Source organism: Poecilia reticulata, linkage group LG6, assembly GCF_000633615.1.
Source record: "Poecilia reticulata strain Guanapo linkage group LG6, Guppy_female_1.0+MT, whole genome shotgun sequence".
NCBI classification, from domain to species: Eukaryota; Metazoa; Chordata; class Actinopteri; order Cyprinodontiformes; family Poeciliidae; genus Poecilia; species Poecilia reticulata.
This window is the reverse complement of record NC_024336.1, coordinates 25,889,197-25,910,013: the sequence shown is the minus strand read 5'-3', so window position 1 is coordinate 25,910,013 and position 20,817 is coordinate 25,889,197. Positions and strand designations below refer to the sequence as shown.

The following is a 20,817-nucleotide window of genomic DNA, read 5'->3' as shown; positions in this document are numbered from 1 at the left end:
CTAGGTAACTTCCGCGTCTTGTGGTTTTCAAAATAAAAGTTCTGACCAATCACAAAAACATATCTTCCCAGCCGGTAGGTGGCAGTGTGGTGGACTTAAAAACCGGATGACAGAAGTCAAAGCAGGCTGCTGTAAACAGACGCAGGGGTATTTATGGTGCAATGTAAGAGAAGACTTTTGACGGGTATTTGAACAACTACAGTACGTATTTACATTCTTGACTCCAAACTGAACTGTGAGTTACTTTCTTAAAATTTCGTCCCAAATGTTGCCGTGTCAACATAATTCTTTCTGTTTACGTCAATGAGCTTCATTACACAGGTTAAAGTCTAAAAATATGAGAGCCAGCATTTCAAATCTCAAATATATTTTTTGATTGATTAAATAAAGCAGCATAAATTATACTTTCGTTGTTTTTCTTATGTACTATAGGTGTACTGAGCAATGGCAGTGGAGAAATTTGTGTCCAAGACTCTGGAGCTTCTACAGGAGGAGCGAGAGGCTGAAATAGAGGAAACCAAGTATGACATGTTTACAAGCTATTATTTATTATTAACAAAAAGAGCCATATACAATCCCACATTAACCTTCAGAAATGCAAACTTTCAAATACTGAAACTTTTGAGACGTTTCTTCCCAAAAGTCTAAGTAAAGATAACCAAAGGTTTTACTGAATCTGCTATTTATTTTGTTGTTTTTTATGTAGAAAAAACAGAAATTGATTGATTGAAAAGGGTTCTCCTTGTAAACTGATCATTTTAGATGTGTACACTATAAATTCTTTCCTGAGTTTATTTTTATGATACAGACATGACATTCCTATTTAAGGTTTTTTTAATAGATTCAATTTAAGTGACGGAAATTCCAAAACAAAATGTAAGCTGATTTTTGAAAGTACTAATTGTGCTTGTGAAGTTCTAGGTTGCATACTCTCATAGATTAATAATCCTCTTTTAATCAATATAACCCTATGATGAAAACTGATACATCTTGTTCATGACAAGCCTCAGTTTGTCCTAAAGTTATGTCTTCAAAATATGATTTAAAAAAATACCAAATATTTTTTTCATATCGTAGTTGTGTTTGTAAAATGACATATTCAATCCTCAGGATATGGCAGGAGAACATTTCCTTGAAGGATCTTCAGAATAAAGGAGTTTGCCTGCTGAAGCTTCAGATAGGGAGTCAGTCCACCGGCCTGTACGGTCGCACCGTCATCGTTTTAGAGCCCAGGAAGCATCTCGGTTTCTCCTCCCTTCCGAGCAACAGCTTTGGGCCAGGTGACAAAGGAGCCTAAAAGTATTACTGTTGCTTTGGTTTTAATTGTTTCTCAGAGCAGGATTCACGTCTTTTTTTTTTTTTTCTTTTGTTTTACAGGCGATATTGTTGGCATATATGACCCTTCTGGGTGCATTGCAGCCTCACAGATCTGCACAGGAATAGTAACAAGGATCAGCCAAGCTTCTATCAGTGTGGCCTTTGATGACCTGAAGGATGGAGCCAGCTTTGATTCAGATGGTCTTTATAATCTCTTGAAGCTGGCCAATGATGTTACCTACAAACGGATGAAACGGTGAGTAACATCCAGAGGGTGAAGTAGTTTAAACTCAGCTTCAATCCATCTTATGTTTATAATGTGTTCATCTCTGCAGGGCCTTGAATGCATTAAATGGCTACAGAACCGGACCAGCTTCCAGTCTGATACATGTTCTCTTTGGAGACGCGCAGCCTTCTTCTCACTCACAGTCAAGTGAGTGAAGCTGGTTGTAAAACAAGTTTAAAGATCGCAGCATTCTGATTAAATATGTGTATTTTGCTCTTTTGTTTTATCAGATGGCTTTGAGTTCTTTAATTCCGAATTGGACGATTCCCAGAGAGAAGCTGTATCCTTCGCTCTTTCACAGAGAGAGCTGGCTGTGGTTCATGGACCTCCAGGCACAGGAAAAACCACCACAGTGGTGGAGATCATCCTGCAAGCTGTGAAACAAGGCCAGAAGGTGCAAAGAGTTTCAATAATTTAGCACAGTAAAAAAAAAAATAATGTGCTTCTTAAATAATCAGATGCTGGATCCCTGGTATAAGTATGGTCCTGTTCATGTCCAGGTCCTGTGTTGTGCCCCCTCAAATGTTGCCGTTGATAATTTAGTGGAGAGGCTTGCTCGCTGTAAAGCCAAAGTCCTGAGACTGGGCCACCCCGCCAGACTGCTGGAATCCATCCAGAAACACTCACTGGACGCCATCCTCGCTCAGAGCGACAACGCAAACATCATCGCCGACATCCGGAAAGACATCGACAAAGCACTGGTCAGCACTGGAGGTTGTATTCCTGCTAGGATGGAGATTTATTAGTCTCCTAAAGGCTAACGAAACTTTGTTTTGTTCTTTTTTTGCTTTTCTTTTCAGGTGGGGATGAAGAAGAAAAGCGAAAAAGGAGAGCGAGGAAACTTTAAACGTGAAATAGGAGAGCTGAGGAAAGAGCTGAAAAACAGGGAGACGGCAGCCATCGCTGAGATCCTGAAGAGTGCTGATGTCGTGTTGTCCACAAACACCGGTCAGTGGAGCGAAGCGGTCGTCATCCTTCACCTGCAGCAATAAAAATAATGGAGCAGGTTTGTGTTCACAGGTGCATGTGACGACGGTCCTCTGAAGTTCCTGCCGGCAGAGCATTTTGATTGGGTGGTGATCGATGAGTGTGCGCAGGCCCTGGAGAGCAGCTGCTGGATCGCTTTACTCAGAGTGCGCAAATGCATCCTGGCTGGAGACTACAAGCAGTTACCACCAACCATCAAATCACAAACGTAACAAAACAAGATGTGTTTTTGTTAACAGCCAGGAATTTATATGTGACTTTTAAATGAGCAAAGCTGATCTGTTCTCTTTAAAACACACTCACTGTCCTCTTTTTTTATGTACACATTTTCAATGCAATCAATTTAAAGGGAAGGTTTATGACGTAAAATTGACTTCTTTTTTGAGCTTTACATCATGTTAGAATGTTAGTACCTCATCAAAAACATATCTGAAGTGTTGCTTTGATTCTTTCATGCATGTTTGAGGAATCTCCCATGGCAACCATTCAGGGGATGCTTAAACGCTGGCTCTCACAAAGCCAATCCCACACTAAACCAACTTTAGTGTGGGATTGAATGGGAGATTCACAGAAAAATCTGCAGCAACTGCATAAAGTTCTCATGTTAAAATGGACCAAAATCATTGATTTGTTGAATCTGCCTTTAGGAATTAACTACTATCAAGGCCTACATAGTAAAATAAGCACTGATTTTATTTGGGTCATAGCAAACAAAAATCCAGGTTAAATTGTAGATGAATGTGTTGTGAAAACAAACTTAAAGCGTTTACCAAGCTCATCAAACCATCCTGTTCTGTCTGTGTCCTTTCTGCACAGAGCTGCAGCTAAAGGCCTGTCCCTGAGTCTCATGGAGAGGATTATTGAGACGCATGGAGACTCGGTGGTCCGTATGTTAACAGTTCAGTACCGCATGAACAGTGCTATCATGGAATGGGCCTCCAAAGAGATGTACCATGGACGATTAACCGCTCACAGTTCCGTGGAGAAACATTTATTGAAGTAAGTTTCCACACACTCCTGGAGAATGTCTCATACTCCCAAGGCAACGAAGGCTGACTCCTGAAACTAATTGCAAAATCTTTTCTTCTGCAGAGATCTGCCGGGCGTTGCCTGCGTCGAAGAGACCAGCACGCCACTTCTTCTGATCGACACCGCAGGGTGTGGCCTGAACGAAAGGGAGATGGCAGACGAGCAGTCCAAAGGGAACCAAGGTAAATGTCTTTCCTGGAAGGCTGTAGGAAATCTTAATGGGTTTATTGATTTTTCTAGTGTAAAGTTTAACTTTTACTGACTGTGTCTTCAGGTGAGGTCGACATTGTTTCACTGCATATAAAGAGCCTGACGGAAGCCGGAGTAAAGGCTAAAGACATTGCCGTTATCGCTCCGTATAATCTCCAAGTAAGTCTCTGGTTTGAGAAGAGCTGCAGGTAACACTGATTTTTAGCTTCACAAAATGAAACTGAACCCGGCAAACATTTTTTACTGTGCGGAAGACATGATAAGTCATCGATACACTTCACAAACTAGAGCACAACAAAGAAAATATATTGTAAAAATAACCTGAAACACATTTCCTTTTGTTTATTGATGAGTCAAATAAGGAACATTATTGCCATTTCAAAATTAATTGATCAGCACAGAACAAACTATTTTAAGATAAAAGCAAACACACAAGTGGACAAAAAAGTTGGTACCTGTTAATGACCAAAAAGCCATGATGAAAACGGTCGCTGAAACAGGATGAAACTGACAAAATTACTAATTAGTAAATGATAAATAAAACTTCACTAACGTTAATTAAAGCAAAGAAAATCATACATTTCTAGAACATGGTATACCAGCATTTTTGTCCAGACCTGTTTCATTAGTTTCTTTCTTTTTTATTATTCTGGGGTACCACATTTCAAAACCAATATCTGATTTTCATTTGTTAATTTTCAGTAGGTTTTTATTTATTATTTTGTTATTTTTGGTCATTAACACTGCGGGGTACCAACAGCTTTATCCATAAGTTTAAATTGGCTGACTTGGATGGATATGAGATCAGTACATGGATATCTGTGGAATATTTAGAAACTAAATATTATTACCATGTAAAAAATAAATTGAATTTTATTTTGTTTTGTTAATTCCTGATTACTCAACAATATATTTAGACTATCCTGCCACATAATTTTATAAAAACATGAAATTCAGTCCCAACGTTAATGGCTGAGTGACTAAATTTGTTCCTGTTCATAAATCTCCACAGGGTACTGAGTTTTTAACATTTTAGTCTATAGTATGTTTAAATTAATAATAAATAAGAAAGTTGGCAATTAACATTAAACTCATTGTATGAATTAACTTTAACTTCAATATTAGTATTGTTCTAGAAACAGTTGTGCTTTTCCTTTTATATTACTTGATTTGTAATATAATAAAGTTAATATGATGCATCATAATGTATACTATTAATATTTAATTAAAGTCCAGGATCAAACCTTTTATAAAGGGATTAAATGTTTTTAATCATCATTTCTCTAAAGGTTGATCTTCTGCGTCAGAAGCTTTCTGCACGTCACCCAGGGATGGAAATAAAGTCTGTGGACGGATTTCAGGGCAGAGAAAAGGAAGCTGTTGTGCTGTCGTTAGTTCGCTCCAACAGAAAAGGTTGTTTCCTAATATAAATTTCTTATGATTTTTGCTAAATCATAACCATGAGCTGTTTTGAATAGTTTTTTTTCTTCCTCTTTAGGTGAGGTGGGTTTTCTTGCAGAGGACAGACGGATAAATGTCGCCGTCACACGCGCAAGACGTCACATCGCCGTAGTGTGCGACACGCAGACAGTTGGGAATCACGCTTTCCTTAAATCTCTGGTCGATCACATGATCGAGGTCGGTGAGGTCAGAACTGCATTCGAGTACCTGCAAGATATCGTGCCGCAGAACTACACCCGTGATCACAAAGACACAAAGACCAGCACTTCCTCCACATCTAGCAAGCAGAAGAACAGAGATCAGGCTCCAGGTAAAGCAAAGGAAGGCCAGAAAATGACCAGCAACTCTACGGACAACACAGCTGGTTCACAGAATCACACAAAGTCCCAAACATCAGCCCAGAAAGACCAAAAAGACAACAAGAGCCGATACGCTGAGATCAGACTGCAAGTGGAGAATTTCATGAAGGATGTAAATATGAAGGATTTACAGTTCCCATCATCCTTCAACTCCCACGATCGCCTGCTGGTCCACCAGATCGCTGAGGAGCTGGGCCTCGTTCATGAGAGCAGAGGAGAGGGCGGCGGCAGATGCATCACCGTCTCCCGGCCCGTGGCATCGGAGCCTGTCGAGGAGCCGACGCAGGAGGAAACCCAAGAGGAGGAGCCTGCTCCTGCTCTGCAGAGTGAGCCGCCACCATCCCACCAACCTTCAGTAGATCTGAAGACGTTGCATCTGGAGAGGATGCGAAGGGAGCAGCAGAAGAGGGAGGAAAACGTCCAGCAAAAGAAGCAACAGAACTGCAACCCTGCAGCTCAGGGAACAAAGAAGTCTAAAGGTTTGTCTCAAACCACCTGGAAGTGTTTCAACTCCACGTCTGCTCACAGGATAACTCTGGGTTATTTCCCCTCAGGAAAGAACAAAATGAAGGCAGGGGCCTGTGACATCGCTGCTGCCGCCGTTCCAGATGATGACTTTGATGCTCTCATCAGCGCTGTCGTGAAGGCAGACAGTGTTTGCAGTTTTGTGAAATGCAAAGCGTCTGTGTTGACACTCGGCCAGCTTTGCATCTTCTGCAACCGGCAGTTCTGTCTCAGTCATCACATACCGGAGGTAAGAAGCGCTCTGGCTCAGATCAATACTGTAGAGAAATTAATTTACTCCAGTCATTTATTTTCATTGCTAAAGAAGCTGGCTGTTCAGAGTGCAGTATCTAAGCATTATAACGGAAAATTGAGTGGAAGGAAAACAAGTTGTATAAGTAGGTGCAACAAATACGGGTTTAGGAGAAACCAAATATCTTAAAAACGGGCTCTCCGAGAGCCAAAAATGTCAACATTGAGTATATATGAAGATGTATAGATTTTTACGATTGTTTTATGCATTTCTCACTCCGTCGTGTTATTTTGTGATTTTTATTTCTGCATTTAGTATTGTGCTTTAACATCAACCTGCCAATGGAACTAGAGATGGAAATAAGCCACCATGTAAATGTTCATTAACACATATTGTCCCATTTTTAAAAATAATAACATCGTTGAATGTTATGAAGCAGAATAACCAGAGAGTTTCACATTTTAGTTAAATTCCTGAAACGATCTGCTTTTCAGCGATATTCCAATGTATTGCTGTTTTCTAAGTGCCGTTTTGTTTTGTTGTTTTAGGTTCATGGCTGTGGCGATAAGGCAAAGTCTCACGCTCGGATGAGAATAAGCAAAGAGGGGGTTCTTTATGCCGGGAGTGGGAAGAAAGACAAATCGTTGGACCCTAATAAGAAAGTGTACCTACAAAGAAAACTGGACTCTAAGCTGAAAGATATGGCATCACAAAGGAAACCAAAGAACAAGGAGACGGACACTTAATGTCGTAAAATAACCTTTATAGTTTATTGAATGTGAAGACTTTGTTCTGACTAAATAAAGCGGCTCAAATATTCAACTCAAAATACTCCAATGTCCCTCATTTGACACAGAATGTTGCTTAGTTTTAATTTTATGTCAAAAGAATTACGTTTACTTCTGTTCTTTTGATTTTGCCACTTAAAGACCCAACGCCATGCATTCCCACTTCACTTCCTAGGCCTTCTCTGGAACCACTTTCATTGTCTGAGCGCAGACTGTGAGTGGGCTCGAGTTTTTCCAGTCCTCACACAACCCAACAGAGAAGTACGGGAAGAGTTTCTCTGTGAATTTGTCTTTGAACGTGTATATCACGGCTGAGTCGGCAGCATTGGTGAAAACTACCCTTCCTTTGTCGCAGTCCAGCTGCACGGTAAGCCTCTCCGGCATCTGCTTCACCGACACCCTGGTGCGAGGCGAGGTCTGAGCCCAGAGGGAGTCTTTGCTGCACTGGCCCATCACCCAGTATCCCTCTTCCGGGCTCAGGAAGGTGGTGCTTTTCCTTTTGATGGACTCACGCGCCACCCCTACGAACCAGTCTTTGCTGTGGCCCACCTCTACGGTCCAGCTGTGCTTCCCGGACGTGAACCCGGTGGCGCCCAGCACGCACATGCGGCTGCTGCAGCGCTCAGGGTTGTCGGGCAGACGCAGCTTGTTGCTGTACTGCACACTGGTCAGCTCCTGGGTCAGCTTCAGATTGGAATGGGCCGTGTTCGAGTCCAGAACGACTGAAGCTGCAAAACAGGAAGTTCAGTTGAAGCCGCAGTATGTAACCTGTTATTTAAAATATATATATATATATATATATTATTGTTTCACATATTTGTTGGAACAGTTATGACGCGACAATAGTATGAGACGAATAATCTGTGAAAAAAAATTGAGCTCCTCTGCCTTCTCCCAGCGCTTAGTAGAAACAGCCAATCAGAGCCAGGAGGAGGGTCTTGGTGCTGTCAATCAGCTCCTCCCTTGCTCTCTGCTACCACACAACGTCTCCCTGTCAGCACAGCCCGTCCTGAATGCTAAGGCTAGTTAGCATGGCCATCGATGACAGTGGATAAACGGTGTACCTTCAATGGTTTGCTGTTTCTCCACCATTAGCACATTTAGTAGTGCGTTTACGAGGTTGATTGACGGTGCTAAGACCCTCCTCCTGGCTCTGATTGGTTCATTTTGATAGGAGCGGTGGATTTCTTCAGACGCAATAGCAGCACGGAGGATGTGATCTCTTCTCAGGTTACATTTCTCATGTGAAACTGTCACAACATAGTGACTGATTAATGAATATATAAAAAACTTTTTTTAAATAGGTTAATCAGTGGTTTTGTAAACCTAATGGTAAATGTGCTCACCATATTTGACATTTTTCAACATCTTCTGGCAAACTGTGAACTTGAGTATTCCCAGATGCTTGGCAGAATTAATCAAAATGTCTCTCATGGTCTCAGGCTCCTGGATGTTGAGTTTGACGCTGAAACATGTGAAAATCATACTGACATTGGTTTATAGAAACATTTATTACTGATGTTTTGCAGACTGAGAGCTACATACCTTTGCTTTGTTCGCTTATATTCCTAAACATGAAGTAAAAAAAAAACATGTTTAAGACACTTGCTTTCTTCCCTTCTCTTGCCCCAATTACGGCCAATAAAGCCCACTCATGCTACAAAATCTTTTTTGAAATCAAAAATGCACCAGAACTTATAGTTGTAATGTGGAAAAACTTGAATGAGCAGGAATACGTTTACAAACCAATGTATGTTATGCATTTGGGTGCAGCCCATATTTTAAACTAAGAAGGTTCTGGTAACTTCTAACCATTTATGGCAATCATGACCCATTGAAAATTTTAGATTTTCTTTGTTCCCTCTGAGTGATCAGTAGTTTCCAAATTATTTGGAACATTTACAATATTTTCTTTAGCCCCAAGCTGTTGTGTGGAGTTCAGAGTTCACATCGATTTAAAAGATGATTCAAATTGAAATGATCCTCTTCTTGCTTTTTGTGGATATTTCAGAGGTCGGTGTCATTTCCTGTGAGCCTGTATCCACTAATTCACCTAGTTTTAACTTAAATGTCTAAAATCCACATATTCTGAAAAGAGAACATGCAACTGTTGACTTAGAATTTCTGTGAAATTAATATTGACTATTTTATCAAAGATATAAGTCCATAATCAGTAGATTGTACCTGCAAGAATGGCAAATCCTTTGCTCTGAGGACGATATCTACTTTGCTGATGGTGGAGTTGAGAGCATGGATCTCCTTTTCTATGTCTTCAATCTTATTACACATGACCTGTATTTTAATTGTTTCTTCCTGTTTGAGCATTCTCAGCCTCATGTCTTCTTCATCCCTGAGGAACTGGTGAAGCTGCAGAAACTCCCCCTTTATCGCCGTCTCGATTTCATCACTTTGAGTCTGCAACATTGGAGCAGGCTGGTTATTCTGGTTAGTGTTTGCTAAGGAGGGACTTTTCCGTCCCTACAGGAAAAAGGTAACCTTAGAGCTCAACATTAGGATTAAAACGGTAAAATTGGTGAAATTATCCAAGAAAAAAATAATCCCAAAAGCTTTTACCTTTATATAAGTTTTGATCTCCTCCCATTGGTGTTTAGTTTTACTCATTGTTCTTACTTTCTTTCTTAAGGACCCAAGGATGTTAGAAATTTCGGTCTAAAATGAGAACATTAAGAACACTTTGAAAATGCTTGACTGAATAGCTAAATTTAATTTTCACAGCAAGCTAAGATACAGTGTTGGTACAATTCTGGTCTTTATGTTCTGATACTTTACACACACACACAGAGAAAAGAAAAATCTCCCTATCCTCAACCAGAAGGTAGCCAGACTTGTCTTTCTTATCATACTGTTATCTTACCATGTTTGATTCCTCCTTGTTTTTATTCATACTATACCTTTTTCTGCTGAGCTGCTTCCTCCACTGGGCAGCACTTGTGCACTTTATGGTCCCTTGATATTTGGCAGACGAGACAGATGGGAACCTCATCATTGTCGCAAAAAACCTTCAGCTTCTCGTTATGAAGCACACAAATCTCCTGATCCATGGCCTTTTTGGTTTGAAACTCCTCCACGATTAACGTCAGATCCTGGTTGACAGCAGGCATCCCGGAGGAAGACTCAGTGCCGCACACGGGACATTCTTGACTCTTTTTCCACTCCCAGAACTTGTGCAGGCAAAGTTTGCAAACGTTGTGTCCGCATAGTAAAAGGACGGGGTAAGTATAAATGTTGGAGCACCGAGGACAGGATATCTCTTCCACAGAGACAGATTTCTTCGTTGATATCATGATGGTGTCCGCCTACAGAGTGACTAGATAAGAAAACGTCTAGCTTCTACACTGTAGTTTCTACACTGACTGATTCCGGCAAATGCTGCCCAGCTAGTCGAGCAAGTTAAAAATCCCAGCATGTTCAAGGTTCCATGTGATTACATATTTAAGACCTGACTGTAAAGGAGTGCACATAGTTTAAACCAACAAACAAACAAAAAAAAAAACACATTCACTGTAACTGCCCTTTATTTTCAAAAATAAAACACTTCCATATGAGACACAGTAACATAGTTTGATCAGTATTCCAGCTATGCCTTTGAATCTGTACCTCATTATGACTAGAAAATCCTAACAGAAACAGAAGTTGTGACTACTCTTGTTTCCAAAACTGGTGGCAAAAACAGAGGTAGTTTATATTGTTAAAGAAACTGGCAGGATGATATCTCTATTTACTGGATCCAAGCGGTCGCCTTGAATAAACTGCCTCAGCAGGTACACTCACAATGAATCTTTTTTTTGTTTTTTTTAGACAGCAAACATGAACCAGTCGGCTTCCTGAAATCCTGACATGCATGTTTCTTTAGTGCGATAATTGTAATATAGTTGGTGATAAAAACAAAATTCCAATGATTTTTTTTCTTCGTCATACTGCAGTTTGTAAAACAAAGACAGCAGTTAATTACAGGGTTCCTACAAATTCAAGACGTAATTTTCCAGAAATGGAGGAAGATTTAAGCAATGGAGCAGAAATAAAGTCTGTAAATGCGCATATTTTTTACTATTTTTCCATGTTATTTTCTCCTGTTTGTCCAGATAGTGAAAATACTGAATTCAAATTTGACTCTTTTCCAGACTGCTTAGGAACCATATATTTTAATTTAAAGCTAAAGTTCTGAGTGTAAATAGCTGCACTGGCAGATTACCTTCAGTCTCTAAAATATCTGTAGCCTGGCTGCAAACAAAGCACGTTATTTAGCTAAAGATATTTTCCCTCCTATGTAGAACAATAAATCTAGAAGTAAATCATTTACATGGAATATTGATAGTAAATCTCAGACTCTAATAAACAGTAAAATAAATAAATAAATGGGTTCATAATTTCGCATTGTTGCTTAGTTATTCATTTAGCTCATGTAAAAAGACCAGATGTATTTATGTTTTTTCCTTTATCCATCAAAAACGGCCAATCCCTTCAATGCCTTTGCAAGTAAAATACAACCAGTGATATAAAAATACTAACAATGTATTAAACTGAAACTCTACATCTCCCCCAAGAAACTGGGTGCATACATGACTGATCAAAGGTCCGTTTTCTTTTTACCTCTATAAATAAAAGAAAGTAATAACAACATAATAATACAGCTGCATGAACGTGTTTGTAAAGACATACTAGTTTTTCAAAAGTTAAGAGATTTTAGTTAGTTTAAAAAAAATACATTAAATCAACCAAATGTTTACCAGAAAATGACATGAGAACATTATGTACATGAAAAAAAACAACAACAAAATCATTCAGGAGTGACGGCGCTGTTGTGAGAAAAACAATTCCTACAGAAAGACTGTGGTGAACTTTGCCATATGCATTGATTTTAGATATCAAAGACTCATCTCAATGTTTTTAAATGGTTCTTACACATATAACAGCCAGCGACGTTGACGGTCCTTCTCCTGTTGCAACAGATGTCCAGTTCGTCTGATTTTCCAGCTTATCTCACAATTGAACACGGTTAGTTATACAGTATCTCCTCTGATGGACTGAGACTGAAGTCTCAGTGAGACTGAGGCCCTAATCTGGGTTTGTGAGCCACAGACTCGGGGACGCTCTTGCGTTAGAGCAGTCGTCCCATGAGCAGAGGACCAAACGTTTGTGCCTTTTTGAAATTCGGCACATCCTAAGGTTGCCTGCTGCCTTCACGTCAGTCCAGGGCCTTGAAGGCATCATGCCGCGTCTGCAGAGCCAACATGTAAACTGACGGTGGCAGTCACACAAATCCAGGCTTGATGGAGGATTTGAAACACTTTGGGCAACCCTTCGTCCCGTTTGTTTGCAGACACCTGGGGACAGGACACAGAATAAAGACACGTCTCCGCTAGACCAATACAAATATGCACACCATTTTGAATCATAAGGAAAATCATACATAGTTTTAAAATTGTTCAACAAAGTTTAAAAGCTTAAAAGCAAGGCTTGGATTTGTACTCATTTTTCCTTTACTTTAATATCAATAAAGGAAAAAAAAAAAGTCCAGGACAACCAATTCCCCTGATTGATTACTCACAGTTTTACACTCCACAAATCTGGCTCTTAATTAAGACAGACTCAAGAAATCACCTTTGTATTTTGACACAAATTATGTACAGGGCAAGCATGTGGAAGCAGGTGATCTGATCAAATGAGATCCAAAATCTAGCATTCTGGCCTACATACAAAATGCTGTGTGTGGCCGCCATTACAGAGAAACACGGAAGTGGTGGTATTATGCTTTTAATAGCAGAGATCACAACGCTGGTCAGAACTGAGAGAGATTAATGTAGGGAACTCTTAGAGGAGTTTTTAGGCTGTAAAAGACTTGAGAATGTTTATCTTCTGGCAGGACTTTTTTTTTTTAAATTTGCAGTGTTGGCTGAGCTCTCTAGAAGTGCAAAGAAACATACCTAAAAGGATACTTTGCAGCACACTTTTCAAATTTTTATTTGTAAAAAAAAAACCAAAACAACAACAACAAAGTTTGAGGGGTATAAGCACATTAAAACACGCATCAAGCTCCTTGACTATTTTTTTAATGCTCATTTCCTTAGTAGCAATGAATTGAGAGAGAGTAAACACCTACTTGAGATGGAAAATGTGGGAACAGGGTAACGCCTGCAGCTTTTGGTCCCTGTCCCCAATGGACTCCCCACACATGCCGCAGTAGAGCTCCAGCTCCTCCACACACTGCAGGAACTTCACCACCTGCTCTCGCAGCTCCTCCTGCTGCTTGTTGTTGCGGTAGATGCCCTCACGTAGGGAGTGAACCTTCAGGCTGCACAGCTTCGGTACAAGACAAACATCGACATGTAGACCGATGCAGGCTTTGTATCTCATCTGTAAATTTTGCTGATTTTTTATTTTTTTTTTCCCATAAGCTTCAGTTACCTTGTTTCCCATTCCGTCTGCAAGCTCCTGCGCTCGCTCCAAAGATTCAAGAGCCTGAAGAAGAAAAGAAACACACAGAAAACTTATCACAAAAGTTGTTGCTCCAGAAACCAATTAAACAAATTCACCAGTTTCACAAACAGGGTACAGGTATGTATATATATATTTAACTGCACAAACTTTGTCATATTCGTTCTGCAGAAGCCAACATTTTGCAACACCCAGATAGACGTGCGCTTGTCCAAGACGGTTTCCAATCTCGGTCATAATGCCCAGTGCAGACTCGTAACGAGGGAATGCTTTCTAAACGATTTGAAAGAACAACAGCATGTCGTTTATACACATTTCTCAAATAAATAAATGTGTCAGAATAAGAGTCAGGATAAAAAAATTAAAAAAAAAACAATAAAAAAAAAATGCAGATGAACCACATCAACTAGACTGGAAAGACAGGTTCACACTAACACAGAAGCATTAATGTCGCCTTACATTAACATCATGCCTGCAGCGGTGGATGTCTGCAAAGTTCAGTAAGCACAGAGCTTGCAGGGGCCGGTCGCCATGCTGCAGAGCAATCTTCATGGATTCCTGTCAAAGCACAACACAAACGCTGCTTAGAAAGGCTCTCCGTCTCCAGCTTAGGTCACCAACATACACCGCTCAGTTTTTCATGTCAGTAAATGTTCAGAGGGTTAGGATGTGGGTGCTCCGGTATCTGAAGTATCCCAGGTTGTGTAATCTGTTTGGTCAAATGTGATAAATCTGAAACGTCTCTTGTTGCTATACTTTTACACTCCAAAGCAATGACATCAAGTTATTTTTCACCCTCTGTACACAATTAGAACAGGGCGGGGACTCAAGCCGCCCTTTTCATTAACACGTTAAACCAGCGCCTCTGTGAGAACATTTTTGTAGAGGCCTGGACACGGCAGAGCAACTGGAGCTCGCACCTGTCAGCAGTGAGCACAACATACATAACAGAATCCTGGTGAGCAAACCTAAATTGGGAGATTCTTAAAAGTCTGCGAGGAGATTTATGTGATGTGGTTTCCTTTAAAACAATACCTCGCAGCACCCCATGGCGTCGGGCAGACGCTCCAGCTTCCTGTAGGCCACAGACATGTGGAACTGGCTCATGGCGCGATACTTGAGGCTCCAGCTTTTGCCGTAGTCGTTGACGAGCTCAGCTGCCTTGCAGGGGAAGAACAGGGCTTTCTCGTAGTCCTGTCATCAGATATGCAGAATTGCGGTTCTTCAGTTTCAAATAAATAGCATAGTGCACCACTTACGCGCTAGTATGAGAAGTCCCATTTGGCTTTGCCTGCATTCTTTTGACAACACAACTCATGCCAGAGGGACCCAAGCTTCTTCCAGATGTATTTGAGTAAAATAGTAACAACGCACCACCACTCTCCCTCCCCAACCTGTTTCTGCGCACAGAGAGTCGGCTTGCGGAAAGAAGGCAACTGTTCCCCTTTTATAAAACAAGCAAATTCATCAGTTCACAGCGTGGAAAGTAAAGCTCCTCCTATCACTTTCAGTAAATAAATATTATGAGCAGCATGCCTGTTGATCTTCCTAATGATCACTTTACCATAGTAGATAATCCTAATAATTATCCACCTAGTATAAATTTATAAAATTCTGTTAGTCTGTTAATGAACAAATAAATAATCTCCTTAAAAAGACAGCTTTTATTTCATTTGCTTTTTACAATCAATCGTGTTATTTCAGCTGCTATCGACGGAATGACTGTTCTGTTTAAATTGTCTATTATTATTATTATCTAAATCTTCTTGTTCTTTTTTGCTTCAGTTTTTTTGTGCACGTAGGATAATGGCATGACATTTCTATTAGAGGTTGTAGTTGGAAAATCTCACACTGGCCCATGTCTAGACAATGTAATAATTTTAGGCATTTAATATTGATCTGTTTTATCACAATATCACCAACAACTAAACTAAACTAAACTAAACTAAACTAAACTAAACTAAACTAAACTAAACTAAACTAAACTAAACTAAACTAAACTAAACATCTAAGTATTAGCTAGGATGTTGGCTTTGTGGTTCCTCACCCCATCCAGTCTCCTCTTCCTGATTAGCGATCAGAGATTCAAAAGGAACAAAAACTTTGAGTAAAAGTATGATGTCTTAATATTTACATACATATTTTACACAAATTCAATACAATATACTAGCCAGTTGCACTTAAACCTAAAAAGCAGCTAAAATAATATATTAACTATTAGAGATAGAATTTTTCGATCCATATCATGTTTGTTATTTTGATTTTGATGCATGAACTTATGCATATGCATATAAACAGTATATAAACTTCTGCTAAACTTACATTTAGAATCTCACAGAATGACTTGAAGTTTAGCAAGTTGATATGAAATGCTGCTCTTAGCTAATAAGCCAATGAAATGAGGTTCACCTTTTTCAATTCAGCTGTTACAAATTCACTTTTAGATGATACTTTAATTAACTGCAACAGTGTTACCTAGACAAGAGAGATAGGTTCTGTTCTTGAAGTTTCAGAATTTTTGTTTTTTTCTGATTATTATTTTATAGCAGTTGGTCTTTATTCAGAGGTGTCAGGCAAGAAATGTGCAGAGAGAAGAGAAAACATTTAACAAAGATCCTGCGGTTGGGCTTCAAACAAATGTGTATTTCTTGAAAGCAAAGGAAAAGTGTTTGGTTTTTCTTGTAGTCGGCTGTTCATCAGTGCACAACAATTTGTTGGGGAGGGTGGAACGGTATTATTTTAACTTCATTTAAAAAAAAGACTCTTAACTTTAACTTTATTAAAAAAAAGACTCTGGACACTCTGGCACTTTCAATGGCGTCAAAAGGACTAGGAAACTCATAATGAAAATTGTTTTGAGGCTGTTGGTCTTAAATTACATCTGGAATAAATAAAGCTGATTAACAACCAGGTTGAACTGAAACAGCCTACAGAGCTTCAGCATATTATTTTCATAAACAGCAGAATTCAGAACACCTTCAGCTGCACGTAGATGTTTCCCAGACTGCAGCAGACTCTGCACTCCAGCATCTTGTCATCGTTGTTGTGTGCGTAGCGCAGGGCCTTCTCGTAGCTCTCCAGGGCCTTCTGGAAGACGCTGAGGCCCAGGTAGGCGTTGCCCATGCTCAGACACACCTGGCCGTTGAGCTGCAGGCTCACAGTGGTGCCTTGCATGTTTAAGCAGGTCTGGCAGTAAGACACCGTCTTCTGGAAGTCGCACAGCTTCTCGTTGCTACGCGCCAAGTTCAGGTAGCCTTCAGTTAGGTAGTCTGGGTCCTCCATTTCCCGGGCTGTGTCAATCTGTTCGAGGGCGTACTGCAGAGGAACGTGTTGGTAAAGAGAAACAGATAATATGGAGAGAACAAAAAAAGTCTCATTTGAAATGCAGAGCTTTAAGAACTGTGCTGTAATGTGGGAGCTTGGAAACTGCAGCTCAGCTGTGCCTTGAAGGCGGCGCCTGGTCCCCCACAGACGTTTTGCACAGCTGAACGGTTGCCAAGGGAGATTAAAGAATTTCTAAAACATGCATGAAAAAATCAAAGCAATACCCAAAGTCATGTTTCTGCTGAGGGAATAGAGCTGTAAAGCTCTAAAAAAAAATCGATTTTACAAAAGTACTGCCCCTTTAATTCAGTCACATCGAAGCATTTATGAGTTTAAACAGCCAATTTAAGGTTATGCCACAACATTTCAATCAAATTTATATTCAAGCCACTCAGTAGGCCACTCTAACACCTTCCTTTTATTTATTTATGTTTTTTAACCAAAGAGAGAATAAGTTGTTGCTGCTGTGTAACACAAGCACACCTGAGTCTGCAGTAACAACCTGAAAGCCAGACATTCTCCTTTAAGGATTGCTTGTAAAGACTAGAATTGATGACTCTGTCATTTTTGACAAAACCCCATTGTCTTTAACAAGCAATGCAACCCAAAACAATCACACTACTACCACCATGTTTGACAATCATGTTTATTTTTTTATATATATCAGATGTAATGGGACACACGTCTCTTAAATGTTCCCCTTTTGCTTCTGCAGTCCATAGAATGTTTTCCCTAAAAACTTTTTGAGAAACATCTTTGTGTTAGTAGTTTTTTGCCTTGAAACTGTCGCATGGATGCCAAATATGCTGAGTTTCTTTTTTTTTTTTTTGTTGTTGAATCATGAATGCTTAGTGAGTCAACTGATCCCCGCAGTGCTGTAGATGTTATTCTGGATTTTTGGAATACATTTGACTGGCCAGATACTTCTGAACATATTCATCACTGCTCCACGATTTCTCCTTTTGCAGATAATGTCTCACACTCTGGAGTCCCGAAACCTTAGAAATGACGTTGTAACATTTTATACACTTTTAGATCTTCACAACATTGTTTTCATCTTCTCTTTAAGTCCTTTGGATCCATGAGTTTCTGCTTTGAAGCCGTTTTTTATCTACTCTGTCTTGTCAGACGGGTTTGATTTAAAGGATTTCCTGATTCTCCAGATCTGACAGTAATTAGCCCTGGGTGTGGCCATGTCACTGAAAACAGCTTTCCAAAAAATATGAATAATCACAGTTATTTGAGTATTTAATAAGAAGGGAGATTCATTTTTTGCAAAGGCCTAGTCTGATTTTAATAGCTTATATGAATTAAATTATAATTCGAAAACCGTATTTCATAATATTTGGATAATCTGAGAAACTGAGAAAAACACATAGCTGAAAAAGTGTGTGACATGGCAGATTTTCACGGCACTGCATCGTTTTGGTCGTTAAATCTCTTCTTTTTGAAGCCCTCATTAAAACGGCATCATTAAGACTTGGTCCTTTCTGAGAGCAGATGATTATATCAACAAGACACCCTACACTGACTCTTAGGTTGCAGGACACTTATTTACTCTGCATCGCTGGGAAGCCCACAAATGAATACATGTTTCTCAGGATGGCTGTTAATGGTAGGTGGTTACCTTCAAACTCCTTAATGGAAATATTGAAATGCTACAACAGCAGAAGTGAGCTGGCATGTTGACATATGAGGTGATGGGACACTCTGTAACATTCACTCTTCGGATTTACAGCCACTAAGTTACACGGTTCAAATAGAGCAGGACTTATGCAAACGCTCACTTGGCTGGTCAGAGAAAAACGCCTTCAGAAAAGCATGAACTTCATCAGAAAGAATATTCATCAGCACACGTTGAATTCAAAGTGTCAGGTTGCATACCTTAAGCATATCTTTGTACTTTCCCATTTCTGAGTGGGCTGTGATCAGGCACCCGAGAACTCGGAACTTCCCTCCAGGGTCTGAAGTCTTTTCCAGAACTTTTGTCCAGACATGCAGGGCTTTATCCGTCTGATTGGACTGATACAACTTCAGGCCCTTCTCTATCTGCTGCTTGGTTTGGTCCTGGCCCATTTCTGGTGCAATGCGCAACGTGAAAATATTCATTCGCTTAGGCCATGCAGCTTCAGCAAGGCAGGAAGAAAGCAGATCCTTCCTGCACAACTCCAAAGACTCCCTGAAGATGATCCGCTGAGAACGGTTGGTACCAGATCCCGCTCTATCAGCTCCGGCCGAGCTGAGACGGAGACGAAACCGGATCCAGGGAGGGACAACGGTGGCACACCAAGAACATTATCACAGAAATGCCCTGCTGAGAGCTGGAAAACCGATCCTGTTTCGCCTCAGGAGCGCAGAAAATTCTCCTTTATAAATTCCCTTGGAAAAAACATAAAAGATACAAGTATCCCAGCTGAGCGCTGGCAAAGGTTTCCCAGAATATCTTCTCCCTCCACACCCCAGCAAAAGGAATTCTTAGCACCCCCTTCGACCAGCCACCCCACTCCACCTTCCTCCTGCTGCGGCTCCAGCAGATGGCCTTGTCACTCCAGACCATGTGTCCCTTCAGGAATTAATGTTCTGCCCTCAGCAAACTGTCCCAAGGTCACTACAGCTCCTAGCAATCTACCTTTACATGAACCAGACATGACGGAGAGATACACACTGGACAAAATGGAAAAGTCTGGAGCCTTAAAAACAAATGTCCCAGAAAGTCATAGGAGAGGTCAACCACTGTCCCAGGAAGCAACATGCTGCTGTTCCAAGTTTTTGTTGTTGTTTGTGGTAAAAAAGCTGCGTTTCAGACAGTGTTCGTAGTGGCCATAGGTTGTTATCGGTAGTTCTTGTGTAGGCGCATCTGAACCCCGACACCCACCCCTCATCCCGCCGTCAGCAGCCGATGCTCAGAATAGTTTGCCCAGTCTGACATGTTCCTGAGCTTAGGTTTCAGCTGCACAGACTCCAGCAGAACATCAATGGGATCACACTGTTGGCCTCTCTGTAGCAACTCTATATTTCCCTCAACTTTTTCACTCCCAAAAATCAATGCAGGAATTTTTATTAACTTTAATCCTGCTTCTGCTGATTCAAAGACCAGTATATATTTGGTCCCTTTTGAGTCAGCACTTTGTAGAATCACTTTTTATTTCTATATCTCAACCACTTGGGACATTTTGAGTGAAATTGTTGCCCCCTCTGCTTTGCACAAACGATCAAGTTCTATGAGATTTGGATACCTAAATTCATAACTCTTGACACAAATTCTCAATTAGATGCAGGTCATTCTAAGAATATATATGTTTGCTCATTGTAGATCTAGCTGTATGCTTAGTTTTGTTGCATAACTGACCTGTCAGTTGTGTTCCTCAGATTTTATGACATTGTTTTTTTTTTTTTACTAATGTTCGTTAAAAAGCCTTTGAGGATGTAAAAGAACAGCCATATTGAAATGTATACACATTTGGTCTCCAATTACTAATTCGGAAACCTCTGCCTAGTTTCACTGGATTTTATTTAAGGGTATCAAAACAAAAGAGCATCAACAGCAAATGCACACACTTAAAAAAACAAAACAAAAGTACCATGTGTGTTCTACTTATTTACCTGCTACTTTAGATGAAGTAGAATTAGACAGTTTAAAAATCCTTCATTTGATCTTTAATCTTATTTTTAAGAGTTGAACTGTGTGACTGGAAAACTGTTTCCAAATAAATCCCAGCAAGACTCAGTGGTTCTGCTAATCTACCTTTTCTGTCTCTGCCTATTTGTTAAACACAGCAAGAAACCAAATACTGTTGATCTACCATAAAATATCAGTAAAACATATTTGTAGTTCAACAAGTA

General features: G+C 40.1%; 3 protein-coding genes across 4 annotated transcripts; 1 reads left to right on the top strand and 2 right to left on the bottom strand.

Annotated features, from left to right (window-relative positions):
- Positions 1-96: 96 nt before the first annotated feature.
- On the top strand, positions 97-7,228 carry ighmbp2 (immunoglobulin mu DNA binding protein 2). Of its 2 annotated transcripts, none has more exons than XM_008412156.1 (16): positions 97-201; positions 433-521; positions 1,111-1,280; positions 1,378-1,573; positions 1,653-1,750; positions 1,834-1,997; positions 2,104-2,304; positions 2,404-2,551; positions 2,624-2,798; positions 3,407-3,589; positions 3,683-3,801; positions 3,894-3,988; positions 5,119-5,242; positions 5,328-6,128; positions 6,204-6,403; positions 6,955-7,228. In XM_008412156.1, the coding sequence occupies exons 2-16, from the start codon at positions 445-447 to the stop codon at positions 7,150-7,152; spliced, it is 2,949 nt and encodes a 982-aa protein (XP_008410378.1). In that variant the 5' UTR covers positions 97-201; positions 433-444; the 3' UTR covers positions 7,153-7,228. The 2 variants fall into 2 exon arrangements, with proteins under 2 accessions (XP_008410378.1, XP_008410379.1); XM_008412157.1 differs by having other exon boundaries at positions 97-235.
- On the bottom strand, positions 7,153-10,616 carry LOC103466523 (nuclear factor 7, brain-like). Its single transcript, XM_008412154.2, has 6 exons — positions 10,107-10,616; positions 9,769-9,864; positions 9,379-9,609; positions 8,740-8,762; positions 8,541-8,659; positions 7,153-7,922 (listed from the first exon to the last, which is right to left on the bottom strand). Exons 1-6 carry the CDS (start codon positions 10,497-10,499, stop codon positions 7,366-7,368), a joined length of 1,419 nt encoding a protein of 472 aa, XP_008410376.1. The 5' UTR covers positions 10,500-10,616; the 3' UTR covers positions 7,153-7,365.
- Positions 10,617-10,712: 96 nt separating this feature from the next.
- On the bottom strand, positions 10,713-20,330 carry rapsn (receptor-associated protein of the synapse, 43kD). Its single transcript, XM_008412158.2, has 8 exons — positions 18,859-20,330; positions 16,627-16,965; positions 14,686-14,844; positions 14,110-14,208; positions 13,801-13,923; positions 13,621-13,674; positions 13,316-13,515; positions 10,713-12,539 (listed from the first exon to the last, which is right to left on the bottom strand). Exons 1-8 carry the CDS (start codon positions 19,081-19,083, stop codon positions 12,467-12,469), a joined length of 1,272 nt encoding a protein of 423 aa, XP_008410380.1. The 5' UTR covers positions 19,084-20,330; the 3' UTR covers positions 10,713-12,466.
- Between the last annotated feature and the right edge of the window lie 487 nt (positions 20,331-20,817).

Excerpts from the sequence above, each read along its gene's own strand:
- rapsn (XM_008412158.2), bottom strand. The coding sequence starts at position 19,083 with ATGAATATTTTCACGTTGCGCATTGCACCAGAAATGGGCCAGGACCAA. Across the intron at positions 13,675-13,800 it reads TGCAGAACGAATATGACAAA|GCTCTTGAATCTTTGGAGCG; the intron begins GTTTGTGCAGTT and ends TTTCTTCTTCAG. Across the intron at positions 12,540-13,315 it reads TCCCACATTTTCCATCTCAA|GTGTCTGCAAACAAACGGGA; the intron begins GTAGGTGTTTAC and ends TCCTGTCCCCAG.
- LOC103466523 (XM_008412154.2), bottom strand. The coding sequence starts at position 10,499 with ATGATATCAACGAAGAAATCTGTCTCTGTGGAAGAGATATCCTGTCCT. Across the intron at positions 9,865-10,106 it reads AAGCAGCTCAGCAGAAAAAG|ACCGAAATTTCTAACATCCT; the intron begins GTATAGTATGAA and ends TTCTCATTTTAG. Across the intron at positions 8,660-8,739 it reads TATAAGCGAACAAAGCAAAG|CGTCAAACTCAACATCCAGG; the intron begins GTATGTAGCTCT and ends CACATGTTTCAG.
- ighmbp2 (XM_008412156.1), top strand. The coding sequence starts at position 445 with ATGGCAGTGGAGAAATTTGTGTCCAAGACTCTGGAGCTTCTACAGGAG. Across the intron at positions 3,989-5,118 it reads TCGCTCCGTATAATCTCCAA|GTTGATCTTCTGCGTCAGAA; the intron begins GTAAGTCTCTGG and ends ATTTCTCTAAAG. Across the intron at positions 6,129-6,203 it reads GGGAACAAAGAAGTCTAAAG|GAAAGAACAAAATGAAGGCA; the intron begins GTTTGTCTCAAA and ends ATTTCCCCTCAG.